Below are 23,719 nucleotides of genomic sequence, written 5' to 3'. Positions count from 1 at the left end.
CTAAAAGAAAAAGAGATTGTGTGTTTGTCATATTATAAGGCTATAGGCTATGTTATAGTGGGCTCTAACTCTATTTTGTTTCATATGAATAGGCCAGGACTTTAAATATTTGCAGCATCTCCATCATAACTTACAGACTTTGATCATTTGTCTGCTTATATGATTCTAACTGTCATTGTTACTTATTGTATTGTGCCATGAGCCTTTACTGTGCCTAATTATATTAAGTTATTAGTAGCTTTAGGGGCCTACACAGTCATTATGTTACATCATCCTCCACTGAATGTACATAATCAGCTATAACAATCTGCAGTTTAGCATTTTTAAATGCTTAGTCATATATTTCTGTGGCTATTTTGTTGAAAGTAACTCAAAAGTAATACACAAGTAGTGTAACGCATTACAATTCAGATATAGTAATATTGTAATGTAACTAATTACTTTCAAATGACAGTAACTAGTAATATATAATGTATTATATTTTGGATTTAACTTGCCCAACACTGAAAAGCATCCGCTAAATGACAGTAGTAGTAGTAGTAGTAGTAGTAGTAGTAGTAGTAGTAGTAGTATTAGTATATGATTGTATATATATGATTGAGAAGATTCCACTGTGGCGACATCCAATGCCAATCCAGGAAGCAGGAACACACGGAGGCACACGTCAAGCACTGGAAATCTGCAACAAAAACCACAAACAAAACACAAAACCAACACAGAGTGTGTGTGTGTGTGTGTGTGTGTGTGTGTGTGTGTGTGTGTGTGTGTGTGTGTGTGTGTGTGTGTGTGTGTGTGTGTGTGTGTGTGTGTGTAATATTAATCCTATCAAAGCTCCACCTGAAGTGTATCTATAGTGGGGGAGGGGGAGGGGAGGCAACCCCGCCACCCGCGAGACCAGTGGCCGACGAGGAAGAACCCAGAACCCAGGCCACCAGCAACCCCACAGAGGGGAGAAGAGGGAGGGAGGCAACCCACCGCCAGCGAGCCGGCCACCCGGTCCGGGCCGGACGCTTAGCCAGGAGGCCCTCACCCTCCAGGCCAACGACCCCAACCCGGCAGGGGGCCAGCCTGCCCGGAGAGACAGAGCCGCCCCGGCCGCCGACACGGGCAGGAGCACCCGACCCCACGAAAGTGGCCCTCCAGGACCAGAGGGGCGCCCCGCCGCGGAGGCAGCGGGGAGGACTGGAGACGGGCCGGGAGAGAGGGAACCCCCCAACAGGGCGACACCCGCGCGGGCCCGACAACAGAGGGCCCCAGACCCAGGCATCCCATTCATTCATCCATTCATTTATCCGCTATCTATAATAATAATAATAATAATAATAATAATATAATATACTAACCACAATAATAATGATAATAATATAATAATAATATGAATAAATAACCATCTTTGTATAGTAATAATAATAAGTTATTATAAGCCAGGCTTAAAACTTGACAGATTAAAAAAAAGGGAAAGAATAAGAATTCCAAGCGGGGGTCCCTGCTCTGTTTTTCTCTCATCCAAGGAGTCCCTGGGCTAAAAAAGGTGGAAGAGCCCTGTCATAAAGGGGCCGGTAACTGTGGCTGTACAAGGTTACCGGGTTTGGGTTACCGGGTCACCGGGTCAGGCCTGTGTTCTGGGGGGAGGGGGCACAGGTGGGTTTCTGCTTCCTCCAGGTTTATAAAAGCCTCTGGGCGGGGAAGTCCTACACACTCCCTCCCTCCCTCCCTCCTTCTCTCTCTCCCTCCCTCTCTCTCTCTGACACTCACACACACACATGTGCACACACACACACCAGGGGGTGTGTACCGTGAGCATCTCTCCAGGGCTGCTGCTGCTGCTGCTGGACCCACGCTCGCTCCGCCAGGACTCGCTCTCCATCCCCCCGGACGGACGGACGGACGGACGGACGGACGGAGCCCCATGATGCGAGGCTGCTGCAGCCGCTCCAGGCTCGGAACCAGGCAGAACCAGCGCCAGGCGGGTAAGCGGTAGGGGTTAGGGGGGGCTGGGCACCTTCACCCCCCCAGAGGAAGAAGCGCAGGACGGAGTGTTTCCCCTCCCGTGTTGTGACTGAAGGCTGATTTATGGTTCCGCGTTACACCGACGCAGAGCCGCGTGCGTCGCTGCGTACCCTACGCCGTAGGCTCTAACGCGGAACCACAAATGAGGCTTGACCAGCTGATTCCAGGCGCGCGTTGACGCGCAGACGGGGCTCCGCTGCCCGGACCCCTCGCTCGCTGGGGACGGGGGACGGGACGGGGACAAACGCACGTCCCAAGCCATTTGTAATGTTATGGTAGACTTCTATATTTGGAAAGACTCGTTGGTTGAGGCTAGAGAGCGCTAGCTGCGAGCGGAGCAGCTGCAGGAGGAGGAGCGACAATGGTTCCTGTTCATGCTCATGTCAAATATTCAACTACCCCCCCCCCCCCCCCCCCCCCCCCCCGAGCATGGTTCCTAGGGGGGGCCACATGGGGCCACTTCAATTCTTAAGGTGGAACCAAAACTAAAAGCCATCACTACAGGAGTTTATTATACTGTTGCAGTATACAGGCTCAGAAATACTTTTTTTTTCTTTTCTAACTTGTCTGCATATATATTATTGGTTAATACCATGTTGGTAAAAACCTAAGGCATATGCATTTTTAATATATAATATAGATAATATATATTTTAATATATCATATATTTCGTTTATTAATACATATATATATTAATACACATATATACATATATATATATATATATATATATATATATATATATATATATATATATATATATATATATATATATATATATATATATATATATATATATATATATATATATATATATATATATATATATATATATATGACAAAATTACAATATTGTGATTTTCTGTAATGCAATTACAGAAACAAAAATATTATATGTATAAAATATAATAATATTGCAAGCCTTTTATTATTTTAATATTGCTGATTATGGCTTACAGCTTAAGAAAACTCAAATATCCTATCTCAAAAAATTAGAATATTCTGGGAATCTTAATCTTAAACTGTAAGCCATAATCAGCAATATTAAAATAATAAAAGGCTTGCAATATTTCAGTTGATTTGTAATGAATCCAGAATGTATGATATTTTTGTTTTTTTTAATTGCATTACAGAAAATAAAGAACTTTATCACAATATTTTAATTTTCTGACACAGTCCTGTATATATATATATATATATATATATATATATATATATATATATATATATATATATATATATATAATTTTTTTTAATTATTATTATTAGGCTCAGAAATACTTAAAGGGGACCTATTATGGCATCTAATCCCTATTTTAAACAGGCCTTGAATGTCTTAAAAAACAAGCTTTTGATTGTTTTTGCTAAATAAATTAGAAATTCAGCCTCTAAACTATGTCTTTATCTTCCCATTTTCTAACCTCATTATCTATGCAGGATTCTGAGTGGGCGGGGCTATGATAATCAGGCTCTGTGCTGATTGGCTGCCTGAATGACGCGATACACCGCTACGGAAAAATGGCGGAAGCTGCGGCCGGCTTAGTTAGTTGTGGGCGTGGTTTCACACATCGCTCCTGTCGTGACGTAACGACGGGAGCAGAATCTTATTGGCTCGTAGATCCACATCACACTGGACGGCTCATCCGGGCGGCTGTACAGACACTGCAGAATTTGGTTGCTTTCCTCCTTCTCTGAGTTGGCAGACTGAGGGGAGACCACTTTATATATGTTAAAGCAAGAAAAAAAATGGTTTTCATAATAGGTCCCCTTTAAAGAAAGGCCTACTGATATGCATTTGGCCCAAATGATTTGGGATGAAACGCATAACTGACAACAGAATCTATGTGGGCGTGTTTTTTTTGTTTCTTTTTATTGAGGCCAGCAAATTTGTAGGTGGCCCCCCCTGCCACTCATACCAAGCAGGTCTGAAGAGCTTGAGAGAGTCCTCAAGCAGCCGTGTGGCTTCGTTCGGGAGTCTTACTTTAAATAGTCCACCAAATGGCACTTTGCACTTTTAAACAGCAGACACCAAACCCAGCAGTGCAGCTGTCCCCGTGTCCCGCCCAAACAAACACGCTGGCATACTGGTCACCACGCTCCCGTGGGGCCCTCAGGAACCTGACATATATTACAGCCTACTAGCAGAGAGGGAATCGGAGTACAGGAGACTTTTAATTGGAAAAAGCCTCCATCTCTTCATATTTAGGTCACAGAGCCTGTTGCTCCGTCACCAAACCGGGCTCTGAGCTTAATTTAATCGTTACATCCACATATTGCATAAACAGATGAGCAGATAGGTCTACTAACCTGAATATACGTGTGGGGTACACATGATCAAAACTGTCTTTGTTCAGATTGACCTCCACGGTCGTTGTACCGTACGGACAGATGACCTGTTTCACACCAGACACCAGAAACGTGACGGGAACACTGGACAAAACAAAGCACCTCTTACTAGCAACAACAAAGAAAGAAAAAAGAGGTTGCTTGTAAAGAAAACAGCTTCTTGGGCCAGACTGTGACACAGTCAGGACCCCGGGTCAGCCGGGGGAGAGGGGGCGCGCTGCCGCCCTCTGGTGGACACCGACGGTATGTGAGGAGGGGAAGAATCACACAACATGCTGCTAGATTTCATTTTTGAGGTCTCCATCAGCATTACTGTTCCTGTAGCGTGTGGTCCTAGTTCTGGGGACGATGAACCTGCGTCCTGATGGCAGGAGCTGGAACTCACTCGCTAAGGGATGGAGGCATCGTTGAGATGGAGCTGGAGCTGCTGCTTGGCGTCCAGCGACTCCAGGCCCAGCTGTGTTTCCCCAATCAGCCGACCATTTTATGATCTGGTTGAGTGAACTCCTTTCTTTTAGGGGCAGGTTTCCGAACTGTAGTGGCACTGTTCACTCTTATTTGTACCATCTTTTGAGTCAGTCCACAAAAACACTATTTTGGACGCGAGCGATGAGACATGACAACTTTCCTTGGCTTTTAAAGGTTTACTTGAAAAGATTGAAGTAAATTACAATGTCTAACACACGGTCAAAAGACTGTGTTGCTTCCAGCATTTTCTGACTCAAACTGAAAGTGAAACTTAACTTCTCCTTACATCAAACCAGTCACAAAATTACAGTGACATCACAACCTAAAATACCAAATATAGAAAACATAGAAAAGACTTTATCATGTACACATTGCTAAATTATGAATTTTAGACCAATGTAAACCTCATGAATTATAACAAAATTATCATTACCCATTTTTAACTGTTTTAACTAAATTATTAATCATTACCTAATCAGGCTCTTACTGGCCCTTACACGAACCATGATGCTAGTGAAAAAGCTAAAACAGATTCAATAAAAGCATGATAAAAAAGTGTCACCATGGTCCTATCTATGTGGAAACGGGACAACTTCCTCAGGCAGAACAGTGGTGTCCCTTCCTGCTCACAGCTTTGCAGTTCTCTTTAAATTTTAGGGTAGAGTCAATGATTGTCCCCAGATATTTATAGGACAGTACCTGTTCAATGACTTGTCCCTTAATCCTAACAGGTTAAGGTGTTTTGGCATTCTTCCTGAAATCAATTGCCATGTCTTTGGTCTTTGTTAGATTGAGCTGTAGGTATGAGTCTTCTAAATATAACAATGATTGTAATGGTCTGTGGTGTGCGGTGTGGAGGCCCTGGACCTCAGCAGGGCTCTGAGATCCTGGACTGGTGTCTCCACACGTCCCCTGCAGCTGCTTGTGAGGGACGTCCTGCAAACACGATCTGTCTGCTTTGGATCATGAGATGATGACTGATTGATTTGTTACGTGTGTTAGATGCCTCCTGCTCCTGAATGCTCTCTGTGGTTTGTAGGTTGTCATAAACATGTATTTGGGTCAATGACGTGACGCCTATATTTTCCGAAAAACTTTTCAGAAAAAAAAAAAAAATTCAATTCAAAAAAGGTTTAAATGGATAAAAAAAATACCAGATATATGACCTACGTGTCCCACATATGGACTCACTTGAATTTTACAAAAAATACTAGTTATTTGGGAACTAGTTATTTGGGATTTTGTTGTTGTTTTAAGCGTCAAAATGGCATGTGGTGCTACCGTCCGACCAGGACTCTGGTTTTGAAAACTTATTTTGAAATCACTCTAAATGTATTTAAATCAATCTTCTGCCCTATCTGGCATGATTTCCAAAATGTCTTGTAGTGTGTGAGATTGCAACACATTTGTATTTATATTTCCATCACAATATACAAACAAAGTTTGACTGATGTCCATTTTATGAAATATCATGTGCCGCGACCATTAAAAAAACAACCATTTTTGTATAAAACTGAAAACTTGTAAAAAAAAAAGATGTCAAGATGTTAAGGAAATTAATTTATTTTATTTATATGAATCATGGTTGCACCACATGACCTTTTTTAAGGCTAGTGCCAATTAATCTTGACAAAAATCCCTTAATTTTAAAGTTTTATATGAATTTATGTGTACACAACATTCTTAATGTTTGAACTACTGCAATAGATATTCTTTTTTTAAATTATTTTAAAATTGACCTGTTGAAAATCCTTATTCGTCATTGACCCATTTATGTTCAAGGCTTGTCTGGATTGTAGATGTGGACCGTGGTCCTCCCGTCTCCGGAATATTCTTGACATCAGGTGATGTTGTGAGGAGTTTCTTTCATAGGAAAGGATTGGGTTTATCTTTAGTCGTCTTCCGCGGTTCTCGGGTATTTTGCCGTTGCTGGACTTACCTGTCCTCCCCTGCACTGAGCTCTCCTGGGACTTCCCTGCCCGGGGTCGGGGAGATCTCCACCAGACCTGCTGCCATCACCTGACCCTCAAGCTGCTGCTTCTGTCTTGAACTTCAAGAAAAGAAAAACAACCTGGACTTTTTTCAGTCATACATGTTTCAGCTTCTGAAAATGAAGCTGCGTTGCTTAAAATAGCTGTAATTCCTGGTGTTTTTGGTGGGGCCGCAGCAGCGTGACCTCCCCCTGACCTCCAGCCTGGCATCCATGCCCTCTGTGGCCCGGGTAACCATGACAACGCGGGGGACACCTCGGGACGGGCGGGATCGGAGCTGCGCGTGCGCGCCAGCCGTTACGGTAGCGTCATGGTGGGCGTGGCCAGGCCGGACCACGTGACCCGCGGACCGCCCGCCCGTGTCCCCGTCTCCTCGTCTCCTCCGAGTGTCCGCTCCGCGTCCGCAGCATCCCGGGAACATCCGTCCCTGCGCGCCCCCGCCAGCCCCCATGGAGGACGGAGCCGCGTCCCCCCCGCGGGAGCTGACCCAGAACCCGCTGAAGAAGATCTGGATGCCGTGTAGCAACGGCCGCCCCGGGGGACCCGTCCCCCAGAGGACAGGTGAGCCGGGACCGGGAGCCCCGGCTCGGGGCCGGCTGGCGCGCTCACGCGACGCTGTCGTGACAAAAAGTGATTCCTGCCAGAATCTGATTCTGGCCGCGGGAGCGCGCACAGCGCTCGTTGAGTGATAGCGCTAAAACGTCAGATTTTCAGATTATGAAGCTCAAGAATGAGATCAAGTCAGATTTAGGCAGAAACAACTTTTTATTAATTGTATTTGGGCTTCAATCAATTTTTGGCAGGTGAAAATGCCTATTTTGTGTCGTAATGGTCCTTTAAAGAGTTAAAAGCAATCCTGTGAGCTCTAGTGTATGGGTCAATGACGTGACGCCTATATTTTCTGAAAAACTGATTTTTTTTCAATTCAAAAAAGGTTTAAATGGATAAAAAAAAATACCATATGAACTACCTGTCCCACATAGGGACTCACTTGAATTTTACAAAAAATACTAGTTATTAGGGATTTTGTTGTTGTTTTAAGCTTCAAAATGTCATGTGGTGCGACTGTCCGATCATGACTCTTGTTTTGAAAACGTTTTTTGAAATCACTCTAAATGTATTTAAATCAATCTTCCGCCCTATCTGGCATGATTTCTGAAGTGTCTTGTAGTGTGTAAGATTGCAACACATTTGTATTTATATTTCCATCATAATATACAAACAAAATTTTACTGATGTCCATTTTATGAAATATCATGTGGCGCAACCATTAAAAAAACAACCATTTTTGTATAATACTGAAAACTTGTAAAACATGTTAAGGAAATTAATTTATTTTAATATGAATCATGGTTGCACCACATGACCTTTTTTAAGGCTAGTGCAAATTCATCTTGACAAAAACTCTGAAATCACTTAATTTAAATTTTTATATGAATTTATGTCTACACAACATTCTTAATGTTTGAACTACTGCAATAGATATTCTTTTTTTTATTATTTTAAAATTGACCTGTTGAAAATCCTTATTCGTCATTGACCCTTGAAGCTCAAGAATGAGATCAAGTCATATTTAGGTAGAAACAACTTTTCATTAACTGTATTTGGCCTTCAATCAATTTTTGGCAGGTGAAAAGACCCATTTTCAGAGGAGAAATCAGATTCTGGCAGGCAATCACTTTTTGGCACGACACCGGGACCCCCGGCTCGGTGCCGGCTGGCGCGGTCCCGCGACAGGAATTCTGCATTCATATCCGGCCGGTTCTGGTTCGGTCGCGAGCTGCTCAGGTTATGTAAGGACGGGTCTCGTGCGCGGGACGCGACCGGTACCAAGGACTCCAGATACGACCGGTACCAGGGACCCCAGTCTCCTCGCTGCGGTTGGACCCAGACAAGATTCAGTTCCTGGTGTCAGAACCGGGAGCGTGCCGGGCTCCAGGCCCGCATGGACCCGTTCAGCAGAAATGGTGCAACACTGAGAGGAAAGCGGCGATACAAACACGACCTCTACGCATCGCAACCTCTGACCCGGTGGAAACTTTCCTCATCGGTTTCACAAACGTTCCGTCGGGTGCTGAAGTCACGGCGACCTCTGTCCCTACATGTTCTGATAGGGAGCGGGTGGTCCTGAGGCGGCCCGCAGGGCCGGTTCTAGAAAATGATGACTAGGGCTGCATCTCAGATCAGAGGGGGGGCACATGCCTGGCACCTTATTCAACACTAAATTATGCATTTTCCCATAATTTCAAGCGGAATGATACTAGCAAAACAAGAATATTTAAAGTGTATTTCAAATGCTTTATTGCAGCAATGTCGCTGCAGAACAAAGAAAATGCTACATTTAGTCTGGGCTACCTCACCCATCAGACAATCTAGCAACAGATGTTTCTTACCCTGAAAATAAAACATAGAAATTCAAACTAATTTTATCTATACAGCTCAAAACCATTACTAAACATGACAGTCATTTCAAGTGGAATGATACCAGTCAAACAATAATATTTAAAGTGTCTTTCAAGTGCATTTTTGCAGCAATGTCGCTGCAGAACAAAGAAAATGCTACATTTAGTCTGGGCTACCTCACCCATCAGACAATCTAGCAACAGAAAATAAAACATAGAAAAATAAATATAACCATAAATATAAATTTGCTTGCGTCGTTGTGCTTGAACCACTTATGAATATCCATGGTTACTTTGTGTTAACGGAGCAGCAGAGAGCAGCGTCTTGCTGGTGCAGGAAACTGCTGGAAACAGATGAGTGACGGACACTAAAAGCTGATTTATGGTTCCGCGTTGCACCAACGCAGAGCTTACGGCGTAGGATAAGCAGGGACGAGAACGTACGGTGCGCGTCGCCGCATAGCCTATGCCGTAGGCTACGCCGTCGATTTAACGCAGAACCATAAATCAGGCTTAACGCGCGCGCACTTGTCAGTTTTCTTTTCGTCTTTTCAACTGAGCATGCAAACACATAAATTGAGGGTGCAATGCATGCTGATGCACCCTCGTAGAACCGGGCCTGGCGGCCCGGTTGTGTTTGCGAGGGCCGACCTGCTGACGCTTGTGTCCGTTCCCTCCAGTGTGCATGACCAACTGCCCCACGCTGATCGTGACCGTGGGCCTTCCCGCCCGGGGCAAGACCTACATCTCCAAGAAGCTGACCCGCTACCTGAACTGGATCGGCGTGCCCACCAGAGGTGGGACTGCTTCTGTAGCCATGAACACATCCCAATGTATCTGTCGTCGTCTTCACTTTGGTTTGTCCCCCAGAGTTCAACGTGGGTCAGTACCGGAGGGATTTTGTTAAGATCTACAAGTCCTTTGAATTCTTCCGTCCAGACAACGAAGAGGGTCTAAAGATCCGGAGGTGAGATCAACTCTGCCGCGGTTTATTCAAATCAAACGGCGTGATATTCACGTGTGGGGGGGGGGGCGTTGTGCCGCTTGCAGGCAGTGTGCGTCGGCGGCGCTCAACGACGTGCGACAGTACCTCACAGAAGAAGGCGGCCAGGTCGCGGTAAGTCAAAGGTCGTGGCGGTTGAGGTGTGTGAGATGTGTTGAGGTGTGTGAGGTGTGTTGAGGTGTGTGGATGTGTGTAGAGGTGTGAGGTGGGTTGAGGTGCCTTGTGGTGTGTGTAGAGGATTGTTGAGGTGTGTAGAGGTGTGTTGAGGATTGTTTAGGTGTGTAGAGGATTGTTTGTGGAGGTGCGGAGAGGTGTGTGGAGGTGTTGAGGTGTTTGAGGTGCGTTGAGGTGTGTTGAAGTGTGTTGAGGTGTTGAGATGTGTGGAGGTGTGTTTAGGTGTGTAGAGGTGTGTGGAAGGTGTGAGGTGTGTGTAGGTGTGTAGAAGTGTGTGGAGGTGTGTGGAGGTGTTGAGGTGTGTGAGGTGTGTAGAGCTTTGTGGAGGTGTGTGGAGGTGTGCGAGGTGCATTGAGGTGTGTGTAGGTGTGTAGAAGTGTGTGGAGGTGTTGAGGTGTGTGAGGTCTGTAGAGCTTTGTGGAGGTGTGTGGAGGTGCGTAGAGGTGTGTAGAGCTTTGTAGAGGTGCGTTGAGGTGTGTGGAGGTGTGTGAGGTGTGTAGAGCTTTGTGGAGGTGTGGAGGTGCGTAGAGGTGTGTAGAGCTTTGTAGAGGTGCGTTGAGGTGGGTGAGGTGTGTAGAGCTTTGTGGAGGTGTGGAGGTGCGTTGAGGTGTGTGGAGGTGTTTAGAGCTTTGTAGAGGTGCGTTGAGGTGTGTAGAGCTTTGTGGAGGTGTGTGAGGTGCGTTGAGGTGCGTTAAGGTGTGTAGAGCTTTGTAGAGGTGCGTTGAGGTGTGTGGAGGTGCGTTGAGGTGTGTGGAGGTGCGTGACGTGCGTCTGGTGCAGCTCAGCAGCTTCTGACTCCCCCGCCGCAGGTCTTCGACGCCACCAACACCACCAGGGAAAGACGGGACACCATCCTCCAGTTTGCAGAACAGAACGGCTTTAAGGTGAGTGGGACGCGGCGCTAGAGCAGCGCTTGAGCGGCCTGGCGATGCTGGTGCTGAGGCCTGCCTCTGCCGACAGGTGTTCTTCGTGGAGTCGGTGTGCGAGGACCCGGACGTCATCCAGGAGAACATTGTGGTGAGTGGCCGTGTCTCACAGTGTTGGGGGGGTGGGTGGGCTGTGATGCTCATGTGCCGCTGCTTGTTTAGCAAGTGAAGCTGTGCAGCCCCGACTACACCAACTGCAACACGGACGAAGCTGTGAAGGACTTCCTGCAGAGGATCAAGTGCTACGAAAACTCCTACGAGACGCTGGACGAGGTTCTGGACAGGTGAGCTTCAGAACCGCCAGCCTTGTTCGCTATAGCACCTACGTGGTTGTTGGCGCCCGTGCTGGACCCTAGATGGTGCAGCTTGTACTTCCACCTCCAGACAGCAGGCGGCGATGCGGGGCCTGTTCTGCACTGTTGGATGTAAATCCGATGTGCCGCGAGGGGGGGGGCGGATAAATATTGGACAGCCATTTTGCCGAGGTTTAAGTCTACCCGGGTAGAAGAAGAAGAAGAAGAAGAAGAGGGAAATCCCAGACGCTGTCTGTGGTAACATCTGGAGGGTGGTGCACATCAGGGCTCCGTCTTTTCACTTGAGCACAAATGTGACGTTAGACACATTTGTTGTCATGACAACATCTTAAAACTACATTCAGTTTCACAACAAGCAAATCATATCTTTCCCTTAATCGTTTGTCGATGCTAAATGCATTCTGGGATACTTTTCTATGTGAGGCCCGCACAAGTCTGCACTGGATGTATCCTGGGTAAAAGGGGCGGAGCCAAAACACTGGCTTGTCAATACTCAGGCGAGAACGCGTGTTGAGGAACGGCTCCGACCTGAGACGTGACCTGTGTCCCCCCCCCCCCTCAGGGACCTGTCTTACATTAAAATCATGGACGTGGGGCAGCGATACCTGGTCAACAGGGTGTTGGACCACATCCAGAGCCGGATCGTCTACTACCTCATGAACATCCACATAACTCCACGCTCCATCTACCTGTGTCGCCACGGAGAGAGCGAGTTGAATGTCAAGGGGAAGATCGGAGGAGACTCGGGCCTCACTCCCAGAGGAAAAGAGGTACAACCAGCTGCCGAGTCCAAGTGTCCTCATAGCTGGAAAAGAAAGCAACATCTGTGTCCTCCCTGCAGTTTGCCAGGACGCTGAGCCAGTTCATCCAGACCCAGAGCATCAGCGACCTGAAGGTGTGGACCAGCCAGATGAAGAGAACCATCCAGACAGCAGAGGCGCTCAGCGTGCCCTACGAGCAGTGGAAGGTCCTCAACGAGATCGACGCGGTGAGTACGCTCCCGCTGGCTCCTGCTGGCTCCTGCTGGCTCCTGCTGGCTCCTGCTGGCTCCTGCTGGCTCCTGCTGGCTCCTGCTGGCTCCTGTTGGCTCCTGCTGGCTCCCGCGCTCTGCAGGCCTCTCCTTGACCCGTGTAACCATGACAGTGTTTTTCAGGGCGTCTGTGAGGAGATGAGGTATGAGGAGATCCAGGAGCACTATCCTCTAGAGTTCGCCCTGAGGGACCAGGACAAGTACCGCTATCGCTACCCGAAAGGAGAGGTCAGTGTCCAGACATGATGTTTGTGTGATGGCGAGCGCCTGGCTAGCACCTGGCTCTACCTGTGGCGTGTTAGTGAGCAGCATCTGTGGGCTCAGTTATGAGGAGCAAACATGTCTCATGCTCGTACGTGCTCCCAGGAACACGTCTGACGAGGCTCAGCTGGACAAAACCTGGCTCAAGGCAGATAAGACTTTGTTAGGCCCTGTGGCCCTGTAGTGGTGTCCCAATTCCTCTTTTCACCTAGGGGGAGTGGGCATATCTAGGGTAGTCAGTATGAATCTGTCCCTACGGATGTAGGGATTTCAGATCCTCACTAGTTGATCTAGGGCCAGAAAAAATTCCCAGAATGCTTTTCGTCGTCATTTGCGGACTGAATCAAAAAAAACATGGCGGACATTTCTTATTTTTTAGTGAATAAAATCAATATTGTGAGTTAGTTTCTGCATAAAAATGCGTTTTGATTACATTTTTAGCGAGAAATATATATTTTACTTTCATAATATTCACTCAGTGAATGTACATAATCATTCTTTTGCCCGTTGTAGTGAAGTCTTTTTCAAACCTCGCCAGAATAAAGGCTGATTTATGGTTCCGCGTTACACCAACGCAGAGCCTACGGCGTAGGTTACGCGGCGACGCGCGCCGTACCCTATTTCTTAACAGACGTAGCTACAACTGTTAGATTTCATCTATTAAACCAACATTTATTTTCCTAAATGATTTATTTCAGCCAGTGGTAATTCTCCACAGAGCTGCAGGTTTCTCCCCGGGACGACGGCACAGGTTGACCCGGCCGTGAGCTGCTGCGCCCCGGCGGCGGCTCTTCTCCGAAAACATCAGAACAAATTTCTTAACAGGCGTTATTTGGATAAACTGAGCCCAGGTTGGGGATCTTAACGGTTACTTTTACGCCTGAAAAAATATTAAAACGTAATAAAGTGGCATATTAACAGCGCTACAGCTGAAATTAAAACAGCTTTTGGCTCTCGGCTCTTGGTGTGGTGCTGAAAAGTAGGGGTAGTGGGAGTATTGGGACAGACCTGGGAAGATTTCAAGCGCCCTAAAATCTGTGGCTTCTTTTTTAGGGGTAGTGGTAGTGAGGGAGGGCTAGTGGTAGAAAGTAGGGGGTGTATCGGGATTGGCCCTTAGTCCTAACTGCTGCCTTCTCACCTCTGGCTCCTCCCATCACCTCCCAGTAATCTGGCCCAGGAATATGGATTGGGGCGTTAGTGTCCGCCCAGGGCTCTGGGCCGAGTAGTCGGGGGCCAGAATATGTGGATTCCCCCTGGGCCGAAGAGGCTGCTTCCCTGTAACGCTCTGCTCCATGTGCTGGTCACCTGTCTGATCCTCCTTCAGTGTCCCCTCCTGGTAAATGTCTCATCCCTTTCAGTCCTACGAGGACCTGGTGCAGCGGCTGGAGCCCGTCATCATGGAGCTGGAGCGGCAGGAGAACGTGCTGGTCATCTGTCACCAGGCCGTCATGCGCTGTCTGCTGGCCTACTTCCTGGACAAGACGGCAGGTGGGACGCCTCGCCTGCTAGCGGCACCGCGGGAACCGTGAACCAGGATTCACCTGAGAGAGAGAGGGCTTGAAAACGCTGCTAATCACGCGGGGGTTTGATTACTTGCAGCTGGGAGTCTGGGGTCAGAGCGTCTCACCAGTTAGGAGATCTTGTGGTCCCCGGGCCGCTGGGGGGCGCAGGGTTAGAGCCAGCAGTGCCGTGTACTGAGGTTGCAGTCCTGCAGCAGCGGCAGGTTCCAGTCCCAGCCTGCGGCCCCTTGCTGCACGTCATTCTCTCTCCTCCCTGTCTGCACGTCGATGAAAATCCACTAGAGCCACACAATCTTTAAAAAAAAACTAATAAACATGACATCACACCCTCTCCGGGGAGGACCGCGGTCGCCCGGCGGGTCACCCCCCTGGGTCGCCCCGTGAGTCGCCCCCTGCATCGCCCCGCGTCACCCTGTGTGTCGCCTCGTGTGTTGCCCTGGGTCGCCCCCTGGGTTATACCGTGGTCGTCTGGCGGGTCGCCCGGGTGACCCCCTGTGTCGCCCGGCGAGATGCCCCCTGGGTCACCCCTGCGTCGCCCCGTGGGTCACCCCTGCGTCGCCCCGTGGGTCTTTTTGTATATTCTATTCAGTTACAAGGTGGGCAAGATAAGCTTTATGCTTCAAGCCCAGACCTTTTTGGTCAAAATAATCACAATGTTGACCAGGGAAAAAGCTGTGTTATCTTGTTTGTTGATTTTTGTTTTGAAATAAATGTTAACTAACTAACTAACCCCTTGGGTCACCCCTGGGTCGCCCCGTGGGTCACCCCTGCGTCGCCCCGTGGGTCACCCCTGGGTCGCCCCTGGGTCGCCTCGTGGGTCACCCCTGGGTCGCCCCGTGGGTCACCCCTGGGTCGCCCCTGGGTCGCCCCGTGGGTCACCCCTGGGTCGCCACGTGGGTCACCCCTGGGTCGCCACGTGGGTCACCCCTGGGTCGCCGGCCGGTAAGGTGCTTGGTGAGTGGCTTGGGGAGTTTGTTCAGTATAACCCATCCAGCGTTACCGTCCAGCCTCCTGCTGGCAGCAGCACTCACCTGGCTTCTGTTCTGTCCACAGAGGAGCTGCCGTACCTGAAGTGCTCGCTGCACAGCGTTCTGAAGCTGACGCCCGTGGCCTACGGTAGGACTGCTGTCCCCACACACCCGTGACATCACACTTCACACCCGTGACATCACACTTCACAACCGTGAGTCTTCTCCCACTCCCCCCCCTGACCCAGACGTGTCTCCACAGGCTGCAAGGTGGAGGCCATCAGCCTGAATGTGGAGGCGGTGAACACCCACCGAGAGAAACCAGAGGTGGGTGCACCGCACACACTCTCAGGGTTTCTACAAGCTCATTTAAAACATGTCTACTGTACAGTAATCCCTAGTTTTTGGCGGGGGTTACGTTCCAAAAAGAACCCGTGATAAGTGAAATCCGCCAAGTAGCAACCTGTTTTATTTTTTTTAACAATTATTATACACGGCATCAAATAGCGGAGACCAGCCCCACCACGACCTGATTAATTGGATTTGAACGGGAGAAAATGAAAAATTATTATGAAAAAAAATACAATAAGTTCAGCAGGACAGATTGTAACTGGTGTGTATTTCCCTGCTCTGACTGTCCACCTACATCCTGACTTGCTCTGTAGCGTCTTTTTCTTCTAAAGCCGCGGTGCAAGTGTGTTCTTTCGGGAGAAGAACATAGTTATGGGTCGTTGTTGTCACGCTTTTTTCTTCTGGGCAAAAAGATTCTTCTAAACCGACATGCCACCATGGATTATATCTGAGACTGTAATGAACGATTCATCAAAGGCTCCCGTTCTTGAGCTGCTGCTGAAGCTCATTGGCCGTTCTCAGCTTGTTGCTAAGCAATAGGGGTGTAACAATATATCGTGCCACAAAATTTCGCGATACAAAAACGTCACGATACGTGTCGTGGAGATGACAAACTATCGCGATATTGGGTTATTAATATGAATCTATTGTGTTGACTAGTAATGCGCATCCGACCGCGCCTCGACCCGCGGACCAAAATCTTCTTCCGCTCAGAAGAAACTAGTACCGTTTTGGTCCCGATCACGGGACTCTTGCAGGGTTTTGAGCTCTGAACTTTTACTTATGTAAGGCTGATTCAGATTCAGATTCAGAAAACTTTATTCATCCCTGAGGGGCAATTGCAGGACAACTGAGCAGCAAGACGTTGAAAATCTCAAATAGTGCAAGAATGAAGTAGAATAAAAATAAATAAATAATAAAAACAGGGCATGTCTCCTTATGTACACAAAAAAAAATATATTATGCAAATGTCAGAAAAAAATATACAAATGTCAGAAAAATCTACAGCAGAGTGAATGTAGTAGTATAATATAAAGTGTCAGTGCAAAGTGATGACAGTGGATGTAAACAGTCCTACGGGAGTATAGAGTAGTCCGGGGGGGGGGGGGCTCTGTGGATGTGCAGGCGCCTCCTGGAGGGGAGCCACTGGAATGCAGGGTGGAGTATGTGGGAGGGGTCTTTGATGATTTTATCTGCCTGACTGAGGGCCTGTTGGTTGTAAACCACAGACAGAGTTCTGACCGGCAGGCCGATGATTTTCGAGCACAGTGATGCTCTGCAGTCTGTTCCTGTTCTGGATGCTGAGGGAGTGGAACCAACAGGGCAATGAGAAGGTCATGATGCTTTCCAGGAAGGCGTAGTAGAAAGTCATCATGACGTGTGTGCTGACTCCGAAGGAGTTGAGTTTCCTGAGGAGGTACAGCCGTTGTTGACACCTCCTGAGAATCTCCTCTGTGTTGGCGGAGAATTTCAGGAGGTTGTCAGGCTGGTGTAGAGTTAAGCCTTACCTTATTAAATGAAACCTTTTTGGGGTCGTGACTCGTGAGTAGGATAAACACGGGGAAACTTCTGCTGAGTTCCAGTGTACTTTAATGTCCCTCAACAGTGTAGGATTTTAGAACATCAACACAGCACCTAGTGCCGTACTGTGGCGTATCACTCCGCCCAATCTAAACCAGACTAATCACTACAGATAAACTGACTAGTGTCATTATAGTCCCTGATTTACATAAGAATATAAAGAATATATTTATAAAATAATGAACCCTGAATTACCAAAATAACCTTCTTAACAAAAATAAATCTCCTCTTACACTTATAAGGTGAGCATGAATCAATCTCTTTTATGATGTAAAATTGTATGTATTTATTTACTTTTATTTATTTATTTAATTTTAGTTGTTACATTTCTGGAAAAGAAAAAAGTCAAATCATACATGAGAGAAACTATTCAGTTTGTGTCTAAATATTTTAAAATTTTGCCTGGTGCGTGCATTATGCATCTTCAGTGCTGAAGATGCATAATGCAAACCTGACATTTACTTTTAGTTCAGTTTGTGGAAAATGGTTGGCCTGGCTTTTGTCTTTAAAACTTAAACAGTTATAAAGCATTACAAACTGTAACAATAGGGCAAACGCACAGTATTGTTTTGTATTTTGTGTCTTCGTACCTGAATCGTGAGATTAGTGTATTGTTACACCCCTACTTCCACCTGCAGAGGTGTTGGGGTCACCGGGGTGGGGGTGGGGGTGTCTGGGCACCGTGTCTCGCTCCTGTTTTCATTCCTCCTTCTTGTCTGTGTTTCATGGAACAGAACGTAGACGTGACGCGGATGTCAGAGGAGGCTTTGCGTACGGTGCCAGCTCACCAATGAGGCCGGCCCCCCACGCCCTGGCAGCCCTCCCTGTTACCCCTCAAAATGCTAAAGAAACCCTTCACACACACAGTACACTCTGCTGATGCGCTGGAGCGTCACTGTTGTGGTCTGCCTCGCTGATGATGATGATGATGATGGTGATGGTCATTAACTGGAATCCAGTTTGTAATTTTAGATTATTAATCCTGTCACGGATCTTGTGCACACCCTCCCATTTTTGGAGGATGTCTGTGTGAACTGACACTTCCAGCTGGAGCGATGAAGCTCCGGCTTCTTTCCTGCTGCACTTTTGATGATTTGTTGTTCATTTTCTTATGGATTTGTTCCTAGAGCCGATTTTTGAAAATGTTCACTTTTATTTATCACTTTGCTTATTTTAGGATTCAGTACGGAAGAGTATTAGGGGCCAGGCAGGATAAAAAATAAAAATAATATTTTAGCGGAGGAAGATTTTTTTTTTATTGTGCACTTGGAGAGAAAAGTCGAAATGTTGAGAAAAAAGTCGAAATGTCGAGAAAAAAGGTCAAATTTTGACTTTATTCACAAATTTTGACTTTTTTCTCGAAATTGTGTTTCAACATTAATTTCGACTTTTTTCTCGAAGTGCACAATAAAAAAAAAATCTTCCCCGCTCAAATATTTTTTCTCCGTCATAGCCCTAATACTCTTCCGTAATTCAGAGAACTCAGAAGAGGAACATTGTCTGTGTTCACCGTAAACATAAACATTGTTTTTCAGTTGGATGTACACGTTTACTAAGTAAAGGTACAGTTGTTGTTTTTTTTCCTGTGAAACCATATGATGAATTAAGAGCACGTATTTCTGCTCACTGTTTGTAAATAAAGTCCACTCCACCACCACAGATCTTTGCTTCCCTCTTCTCTCTGGTCCGTTGTGAACACGCCCGTCTACCTGCAACACATCCCAGCTCCCTCCTCCCTGCTTGTTACTCTGCTGTGAAGGCTGGAGAGACTTGAGTTTGTCTCAAGTTGGTGATTACAAACTTAACGCTTCTTAACAACTTGACTCTTAATTGCAGGTTGATTTATTTGAAAATCTAAATATAGTCAGACGTCACGTCTTTAGGTACAGACGGATCAAAAACCTGCAAAAATGTGACATTGGTTAGTACACAAGTACCGTACACTCACCTAAAGGTTAAAGATGATGTTTCCACATATATATGTGTGTGTGTGTGTGTGTGTGTGTGTGTGTGTGTGTGTGTGTGTGTGTGTGTGTGTATATGTATACATATGAGTAATTCATGTTATATCAGCTCACAAAAAATAAAGAAAAATCACAAAAATAAGAAAAATAGAGGAACATTTTTTCATCAACAAAGCATATTTTACATAAACATATTTAACATTTTTCAAGTAACAAAATAACGTATTTGAACCATTTTTCAGTTATTTTATTATCTGAAAAATGGTTCAAATATGTTATTTTGTTACTTGAAAAATTTTAAATTTGTTTTGTTGATGAGAAAATATGTTTCTCTATTTTTCTTATTTTTGTGAGGGGGATATATATTGTTTTTCGGCACTACCTTGTTCTCTATAGCTGATATAACATGAATTACTCCTATGTGGGATCAATAAAGTTCTTATTTTTGCCATCTGAGAAAAAATTAAATATATTATATTTAGTGCCTAAACTGTTTTCCAAGTATATTAGTGCGTGTGTGAATGAATAAATGAGACGTAAAGAACACTCGATGGGGCGTCTACGTATATATGTCTATGCCCCTGCTGACCTCTGACCCCTGCTCCGGGGCTCCTGGACCCCCCCCCCCCCCCACCCAGGGGTGCTCCATCCACCGCTGCCACGGCTCCTCTCCAGACATCGTGCTGCAGGACCACGAACCCTGAACGGTTCTGTTTTCTAGCGTTGGCCACGTGGTCTAATCCAGTGATCAGGGTTTTCTGCTGCAAGTTTAAGTTGGTATTATATTGTGCAATCAGCTCACATGAAGGGTTCTTAAGTGATTATGTGCAAATGATAGATTTAAAACATACTCTGAGAGCAAAGCTGTAACTTTGACTGAAATACTGTAATTAAAGAGGGGAACGACCTTTTCTACGGTGGACAAACAAATGTTTAGCGGCAGACGGAAGCTTTCCCCGGTTCCTGCCGGTGGAGGACGGACACACATCTGTTTTGACTGTTGAAACTAACTGTTGAGCAAAGGTTGAAAAATCAATTCCTGCAAAAATGGCGAAGTGAACTCTATAGGATGAACATCATGTGATATTTATGTAGAGATTAAGCAAGAGTTTAACCTAGAACAGTATTTATTATGTAAAATCTAAAGTATAGACAGGCCATTTGTAATTTTAGGATGAATAACAGCATAATACCAAAAGTGACTGGAAGGTATAAAGGTTATTATTATTATTATTATAAAGGTCTGGATAGAAGTCAGAGATTCTGTAACTCTGTAACGTCAATCGTATTGGAGATTAGTTTCATATTTTGTTTGAATGTAAAAATGTAAATATAATGAATCTCAGACAAAAATACTTACCAAAGTATTATACAAACCCACCATCTATGTTTAAATTAATTTTGTTACTTCAATCTAATAAGTTAAATGTTATTTATAAATTAGGCGCCTTTTTGAAGAATGTCCTTCCTCTGTTTAAATGATTTTTATTTTTATTTTGCCAAATTGAGTATCTTAGTTGAACATCAGCCCGCCACTTGCTACAAATGTACAAATGTTTGTGTTTTTGTGCTCCATACCATGTGATCATGGTCGTGAGTTCAAATAAATGATTGATTGATTGATTGATTGATTGATTGATTGATTGATTGAATACAAAACCCAAACACTATAACTGGAAGTTGATTACTTGAAAATGTGTGTTCTGCTCCACTATAATAAAGATGCTATTTTTCTAAACAAGTGGTTATCATAGCCTTCTTTTAGAAATAATTAAAGGCACTGGTTCAGACCTCAGGCTGTCTGAGTGCAGCAGCGTCTGCTTGTTTGTCTCTGACGGACTAAAACCAGCAAACATCAGGTCTGAACTGAGCCAGGTTTCCAAAGCTGGATCTTCTGACAATTACTTTCTCACCCGTTGATATTATTAAAAAAAACATAAGTGGCACAGCACCTGTTGCAATTTTTCAAGTCTTCTAACTGATAAATGTGTCATCTGGCTTCCAGAAGCTAAAAAACAATCAAATGACTATAATTGTGTCAGTGTTTCCAGTGGGACTGTAGAATCAGAAGCTGCTGGTGATGATGGATGAGCCTTTTATTAAAACCTGGCTCCACCCCGCTGGGTTAAACCTCCGGAACAAGACTAAGAACATTAATAGCCTCCATTAGTCGTTTGAATTTGAATAATTACTTTGTTCGTTAAATAGAAATGAAACTAGTTTGATTCAAGCTTCTGAGCAGAAGATTAAAAACCAACTTCCTTTATTTGCGCCCCAGGAAGCACAAAACCTGCACGGAGCTGAAACGCTAAATCCTCCCACACCCACTGATGAAACACACTCAACAAGTTCTTCTTTATATATATATATATATATATATATATATATATATATATATATATATATATATATATATATATATATATATATATATATATATAAGTTCTTTATTTTCTGTAATGCAATTAAAAAAAATGTCATACATTCTGGATTCATTACAAATCAACTGAAATATTGCAAGCCTTTTATTATTTTAATATTGCTGATTATGGCTTACAGTTTAAGATTAAGATTCCCAGAATATTCTAATTTTTTGAGATGGGATATTTGAGGTTTCTTAAATTGTAAGCCATAATCAGCAATATTAAAATAATAAAAGGCTTGCAATATTTCAGTTGATTTGTAATGAATCCAGAATGTATGACATTTTTGTTTTTGTAATTGTATTACAGAAAATCACAATATTCTAATTTTCTGAGACAGTCCTGTATATATGTATGTATATATATATATATGTATGTATATGTATAGTGAGGCCTGAGAAACCGGAGAGACGGCCGTGTCTCGTGTCATAGACGAGGCTCGACCTTCACACGCTTTATGTGTCTCAGTTCAGTTATGATGTAAACTAAAAACAGATCAGACCAATCACAATATTGTATGAACTTAAAATGCACATATGTAAACTGGGACATGAAGGAAATAAGTGGAAAATGGACTATATATGTTGTTGTAAAGTCTATCCAGCGTGACATTGGTGATAAATTTGCTTTAGTCATCACAGAAATATGAAACTACCACATTCTAGCTTCAGCCAATCAGAATCCAGCCCCACACTCAAAGATGTTTGGTTGTCATTACATGTCTATGTCATGCACTGCAAAACCTCAAAATCTTACCAGGAATATTTGTCTTATTTCTAGTTAAAATGTCTCATTTTTAGTCAAAAAATCTCATTACACTTAAGTACCGGTACTACCAGAAAAATAACCTGTTATTTGACAATTTTCACCTGTTTCAAGTAAATTTTCACTTGAAATAAGTAGAAAAATCTACCAGTGGAACAAGATTTATCTTCTCATTACAAGCAAAATAATCTTGTTCCACTGGCAGATTTTTCTACTTATTTCAAGTGAAAATCTACTTGAAACAGGTGAAAATTGTTGTTTTTTCCAGTTTTGACTCTTGTTTTAAGTGTAATAAGATTTTTCTACTAAAATGAGACATTTTAACTAGAAATAAGACAAATATTCTTGTTAAGATTTTGCAGTGTGTTTGACTTTACTGGTGAAGTTTGTTTCCCAAATGAGATTTTAATCAACTGAGTACACCTACAACTTACGTGGTCTTTTGTGTTCTGCTGCAAACTTTGCTGTCCTCTATTGTTTAAATTGTGTTTTTGTATTTTGATTGTTGTACGACGACCTTGAGTGCCATGAAAGATGCCTAACAATGGAAATGTATTATTATTAATATTATTGGGTCAATGACGAATAAGGATTTTCAACAGGTCAATTTTAAAATAATAAAACAAATATATATTGCAGTAGATCAAACATTAAGAATATTGTGTACATAGAAAAATTTTAAATTAAGTGATTTCAGAGGTTTTTGTCAAGATGAATTGGCACTAGCCTTAAAAAAGGTCATGTGGTGCAACCATGATTCATATTAAAATAAATTAATTTCCTTAACATCTTCTTTTAAGTTTTCAGTATTATACTGAAATTGTATTTTTTATGGTCGCGCCACATGATATTTCATAAAATGGACATCAGTCAAACTTTGTTTGTATATTATGATGGAAATATTTATACAAATGTGTTGCAATCTTACACAATCTTACAAAAAAAGTCTGTTTTTCAGAAAATATAGGCGTCACGTCATTGACCCTATTCTACGTTTCTAAAGCTGCTCACGACTGTGGCTGCTATTTAGGTTAAACATGTTACACAGCACTTCCCCTTCCTCCCCCGGCTCAACGTGACGTCACGTGACCGACTGGAACCCTCCCTGACAGACGCGTGGGTGCACAACTCTCTGAAACACGGACGTGACTTTTATTCTCCTCCATCGTGCTCTTACATGGCCGTGGAGGCGTCTTTACACAGCGCTTCCTGTCATCCAACA

At 44.4% G+C, this 23,719-nt stretch overlaps 1 protein-coding gene across 2 annotated transcripts; it reads left to right on the top strand.

Annotated features, from left to right (window-relative positions):
- The first annotated feature begins 1,721 nt into the window (after nucleotides 1–1,721).
- Nucleotides 1,722–19,004, top strand: LOC133449017 (6-phosphofructo-2-kinase/fructose-2,6-bisphosphatase 4-like). Of its 2 annotated transcripts, none has more exons than XM_061728097.1 (14): nucleotides 1,722–1,970; nucleotides 9,898–10,014; nucleotides 10,088–10,184; nucleotides 10,268–10,334; nucleotides 11,204–11,278; nucleotides 11,355–11,411; nucleotides 11,483–11,604; nucleotides 12,197–12,404; nucleotides 12,476–12,622; nucleotides 12,788–12,892; nucleotides 14,284–14,413; nucleotides 15,499–15,561; nucleotides 15,676–15,740; nucleotides 18,080–19,004. In XM_061728097.1, the coding sequence occupies exons 1-14, from the start codon at nucleotides 1,910–1,912 to the stop codon at nucleotides 18,137–18,139; spliced, it is 1,374 nt and encodes a 457-aa protein (XP_061584081.1). In that variant the 5' UTR covers nucleotides 1,722–1,909; the 3' UTR covers nucleotides 18,140–19,004. The 2 variants fall into 2 exon arrangements, with proteins under 2 accessions (XP_061584081.1, XP_061584080.1); XM_061728096.1 differs by lacking the exon at nucleotides 1,722–1,970 and adding an exon at nucleotides 7,216–7,376.
- The last annotated feature ends 4,715 nt before the right edge of the window (nucleotides 19,005–23,719 follow it).

This window comes from Cololabis saira, chromosome 8, assembly GCF_033807715.1.
Source record: "Cololabis saira isolate AMF1-May2022 chromosome 8, fColSai1.1, whole genome shotgun sequence".
Classification (NCBI taxonomy): domain Eukaryota; kingdom Metazoa; phylum Chordata; class Actinopteri; order Beloniformes; family Belonidae; genus Cololabis; species Cololabis saira.
Note: the sequence above shows the minus strand (reverse complement) of the source record. Positions and strands in the feature narration are given on the sequence as shown.